The sequence below is a fragment of the Oculina patagonica genome, chromosome 14 (assembly GCF_052425735.1).
Source record: "Oculina patagonica isolate OP01 chromosome 14, crgOcupat, whole genome shotgun sequence".
NCBI classification, from domain to species: domain Eukaryota; kingdom Metazoa; phylum Cnidaria; class Anthozoa; order Scleractinia; family Oculinidae; genus Oculina; species Oculina patagonica.
In genome coordinates, this window is record NC_135771.1 from 23,692,622 (window position 1) to 23,697,477 (window position 4,856).

At 37.3% G+C, this 4,856-nt stretch overlaps 1 protein-coding gene across 1 annotated transcript; it reads right to left on the bottom strand.

The window, feature by feature from the left end:
- Positions 1 to 183: 183 nt before the first annotated feature.
- On the bottom strand, positions 184 to 4,802 carry LOC144639329 (SET domain-containing protein 9-like). Its single transcript, XM_078498649.1, has 4 exons — positions 4,669 to 4,802; positions 3,591 to 3,850; positions 2,789 to 2,912; positions 184 to 2,015 (listed from the first exon to the last, which is right to left on the bottom strand). Exons 1-4 carry the CDS (start codon positions 4,749 to 4,751, stop codon positions 1,691 to 1,693), a joined length of 792 nt encoding a protein of 263 aa, XP_078354775.1. The 5' UTR covers positions 4,752 to 4,802; the 3' UTR covers positions 184 to 1,690.
- Positions 4,803 to 4,856: the final 54 nt, after the last annotated feature.

Genomic DNA, 4,856 nt, shown 5'->3' on the forward strand with positions numbered 1-4,856 from the left:
TTTGTTGATAACACTATTAAGTAAAGAGCTTTTAACTGCATTTTTATTTTTTTTATTTTTAAACATTTAGCATTCATACATAGTATTTAAATCTAGTTGTACATGTAGGTCTTTTGTAGATAAAAATGAAGGAAAGTGTAGGGCTATATATCTAGTTTAGAAGGAAAAGAAAATTTTATATATTATTTTTACACTCGTAAATCTTTCAAATAATAAGACTTCTGTTGATTGATATTTTGGTATAATGTAAATTAAAATGAAAATAATTACCACAGATCATTATCACCCCATGGGTGTTAAATATAATATAAAGAAGTTATTAGCATTAATACTATTTTATTAATATTTATTTCATAGTGATTTTTTTGATTATAAAAAAGTTGTAAGTTTGTATACTTTTACGTTTAATAAATAAAGTTATTTTTAAAAAAATTAAAAGAAACAGTTTGAAATCATGATTACCGGTAAGCAGGGGTAGTAGTTTCACTGACAAACCATCCTTTTCACACCATTGCAACCCTCCAAGTTTATTTTTTTTCCTTAGTGGCCATTTGGCCACCAACTCCTCAAGTTTGGTCGCCAGTGAAAAATTTTAGTTGTCAAATTAAGCTCGCACTTTCAATACTTCTTCTCAATTTTAGATGCCAGGCTGGTGACTTTGGTTCCAATTTAGTCGTCAGCTTAAAAATTTTAGTCGCCATGGCGACTAAAATGGTCTTAACTTGGAGGGTTGCATATGCAGCTGCATAGCTCTCTGCACGCATTGCGAGCCAAAGATTCTCAATTATTTTGTTTGTTGCCAAAATTCCCAGGACTGCCAGTCAAACAAAAAAACAGTTGAGCTCGAAATTTCTCTGCTAACCTGTTCAGGCCTTCCTTTCTCTAAGACTGCTCACACTGGAAAAGGAGGAAAAACAAAACTCCCTTGTTGACGATCCAAATTCTCATCGCCAAACTGAGGCCCTGCCAGGGGGGGGGGGATCCCATGTCGCTTGTCTAAATTTAAAAATCCCCCGTGTTGCTGTTTAATCGCACTTCCGGTCACTGTTGGTTGTTAAATTGAAGGAAAATTTGCTTGTCCTTGTCAGAATTTTTTTTTTAAAAGGGTTGTCGTTTGTCACGATTTTATTTGTTTTATGTCCTGTTGCTACTTTTTGGGCCGTGTCGCTTGTTGGAATTTACCCTGGCAGGGCCTCCTAACTGATCAATTTTGCATTGATGTTAAAAGGAGAAATTTGGTGCTGAGGAACTATATGTTGCTGATGGAAAATGTTTAAAATATTTAGCGATTTTCAAGTTCATCGTTGGTAACCGAGCCAAACATTCCCAACTTTTCACAATCCTTGTACTTGTTTAATTTATCTTTTTGGTCAATTGTGATCCATATTTAAATGTTTCCTGGCTTGACTTCAAGGTAATTTTATGGAGATTGCATTAGGGTGAAAACGAGGGGTCATTAATGGTCTATCAAAATTTTACAGTGCTCGCAAAATTAGGCTTTTGCTCGGAATGCTCGCAAAAGTGCTCGCATGCTTGGTTTTTAGTGGAGGCAGCTTTTTGAAAACTGCTCGTTGCTCACAAGGCTAACTTTTGTCAATGCTCATGCTCGCAAAGAAAAACGTTCTGCTTGCATGCTCACAAATGCTCGCAAAGACCATAAGATACCCCTAAAATGTTCACTAAGTGTCTTTTAACGCAACACTGTAAAATAAGAGGAAAACACCTCTTCTCCTTCATAAATTTCCCGAACTGACACTAGAGCAACGGTTCTTAGGAAAGCGTTTTCACCAACAATATTGCCGCTACTGTACCAGACATTTGGAAGATATTTCCACAGTTTTGGTGTGATGTTTTGGAAAGGGATGTCCACTTCTTGGTAGGCTACATTAGCGGGTACGTTCTTTGTCCTGTTATTGACATACTGTCCCACAGCAAGTGGGTTTAGAGGTTCATCTCCAAGCCAAGTGGTGTCGCAAGGAAGATATGGACCAATCTGATCTCGCCTGGAATTTGACCTAGCAAGACAAAAGGACAAAAGAGAACCTTTGTGCTGTCAATATCACATTTTGGATGTTACTGTAAAATTCTGAAAATAAGACCCCACCCCCACCCCCTCCTAAAGTAAGCCCAAATCCCAGAATCCTTCTGAAAATAAGGCCTCCACAAAATAAGCCCATGGGTTATATTTAAGTCGGGGCCAAACAAGGATGAGAGTTGATGAGAGTTGACTCTGACTCATAACAGTTTTCGTCAACTCTTATTGACTATCTGGGCCAAACAAGAACGAGTCAGAGTACATCAAACTCTCATCGACTCTTGTGAAAAATCTGGGCACGTTCAAAGTCGATGAGAGTGCATGGGCTTTATTTAAGCTTTAAAAAATGATATTTCTTTCCAATAATAAGGCTTCTAATGAAGAGCTTGTTAATTTGTCCTTTACATTGTTATAAGGCTCAGAGAACTGTAATGCTTGTTAAATGACTACAGGTAGGTCTTGTTTTGAGCGTTTTGCACATGATATCTTGTATATTTTGAAAAGCAGGTTTTCATCTGAAAATAAGCTCCCGCCCCTGTCATAAATCCCCCCCACCCCCTGAAAATAAGCGCGCCTTGTTGCACAAAAATAATAATAATCCCAGGATGTATTTTCAGAATTCTACTGACAGTAATCTTAGCTTTCAATTATAAATAATAGCTGTAACAGTACAGCTCTAGTGCTTTGCACGCATTGCATTCCTAGAGTACTAAAAGGCTGTCTATTTCTCTCTAAATTTAAAAGGCTCATTACCTGTAGATGATTTTGGACAATCCCTTGTCATTGCCATCAAGAAGTATCCCATCAATACAGCAGAATATAAATGGATTTCCAATTGATTGAATCAAGATGGGTTCATAGGGCCAATAAATGGTACCTGACAAAATATAATGAATGAAATTAGCAGTTCTCTTGTTTAGAGAGAAGCAAGGAATACAGTTTAACCGCCTGTACATAGACATCACCATGGGACCAAAAAAGGTATGGTAACCATTTAGGAAGTGTTTTTATATACCTATATATATGGGAGATAGCTGCCTACAGGTGGTGTATATTTATGACGTTTCTGTAGTGTCAAATTTCAAATTTCAGTGGTGTCAAAATTCCCAAAGTATAATGTGCAGTACCAATATCAATACCAACCGCAAGAAAGGTCACTGAAAATTCTGAGGGGGAGGGGGGTTGAAAGCCAAAATCTTTTAAAGAAGGTGTGAAGCAAAACTGGAATTTTCTGAGGGGTGGAGGGGGTCCACACCAAAAAAAAAAAACATTCATGGGAGGGGTACCGGTGTAGATGTTGTGGTTCAATTTTACTCTTGGTACAATTTGGTATTTTTCTTTTGCTCTGGTGAATGGTAATGATAATGAATAGAAATTAAAGGAAAAAACCAAATCGTATCAAGAGTAAAATTGACCCATGGCATAATCTCTACGGCAGTTTCTTTACAATAACTTATAAGGGGATACTGATTTCATTGATGATTACTAATTTCTCATAACAAACTTAAAAGAAACATATGGCAATTACTAAGAAGAAATTACATCTTGATTATACCTGGGTAAAAAGCTACTAGACTCCTTGCTGGAACCTTTCCATTGGTCACAAACACACCTTTTCCTGCTCCAGGTATTGAGCTATCAAGTCTCTTAATTTCATAGCCAAGGGCATGGTACATGACCCCTGAACATTGATTGTTCCTTGGAGATGGTGTATCATTATTATGAAGGGCATGTAGGACAGTTAAAAGAGACTGAAGAACTTTGGAGTCTGGGACTGTCTTGTCTTGATCACTGGAGCGAACCTCTCGCACTGTTCTAGTTAAAGGGGCAAACATAAAATCAAGAATGAATATGTTACATATCTTTGTGGCTAGTAGAAGAGGTCAAGAGGTTAAGATCCCCTGTTGTTGTTGAAAGAATGTAAGGACTAAAGAGCCAATTGTCCCCCATCCCCAACCCCTTGTTTTTTTAGCCAAGGGTATTCTGGAATCAAAAGGTACTCGAACAAAATTTCATTCCAAATCGACCTGCACTACTATGCAGATTGTTTTTCAGTTTCAGGAAATGCAGTTGAACTGGTGAGGAAATTTTTGAGTTAATTTTTTTATGAAGGGGGACAAGTAATTTTGTTATTACTTTCAATTTGTTGTTGATTGCCCAGTTGGCAAAAATCAGATAATATTCTGAAGATCAAGCAGAAAATTTGTTGTATTATTATTTATTCAGCAAAATGCACTTTACAGAAGGTTGTAAATAGGGTTTTTTCCTGATCCGTGAAAGGCATTTTTATTTTCCTCATAAATCGTGAAATGGCTAGATTTTTATTTTTCTTGAAACGTGATCTACGCCACCCCCCTCCCACACACACCAGGGCTCCCCCCTTAACACCCTCTTTACAGCCAGAAAAACTGCGTTTATGTTACGATTTGCAAGACATGAGTTGAATCTTGGCAACCTTCATATATCGCAGGATATCAGTTGTATATGGATGACAGATCTTTAACTTTACATGGAATCGGGACTGCTTATATCGGTTTATTATTTTTATTTTAAGTCCTTATAGTTTTGATTAGAACTGGCATTTTGGTCTTAAACGAAGTAGGAGTTTCCTAGCGGAGCACCCTTATACAAACCTGTTCCTTAAGTTCAAAGCGATCCAAGGCACAAATCTGTATCGATAACTTCTCCATTTTTGAATCCATTTCCTGTAGAGCATACTCAAGTCGGACTGGCCGCCATATTTCTTTTTCGAAATTTGAGCGGGCAAATGTTTGGTCAGCGGTTAAAAATCTCGGCCCAGTCTTTTGAAGTCAAAACAACA

Coding starts and splice junctions, on each gene's coding strand:
- LOC144639329 (XM_078498649.1), bottom strand. CDS start 4,751: ATGCTCTACAGGAAATGGATTCAAAAATGGAGAAGTTATCGATACAGA. Junction 3,851..4,668: donor GCTTTGAACTTAAGGAACAG/GTTTGTATAAGG, acceptor CCCTTTAACTAG/AACAGTGCGAGAGGTTCGCT. Junction 2,016..2,788: donor TTGTCCAAAATCATCTACAG/GTAATGAGCCTT, acceptor TTGTCTTGCTAG/GTCAAATTCCAGGCGAGATC.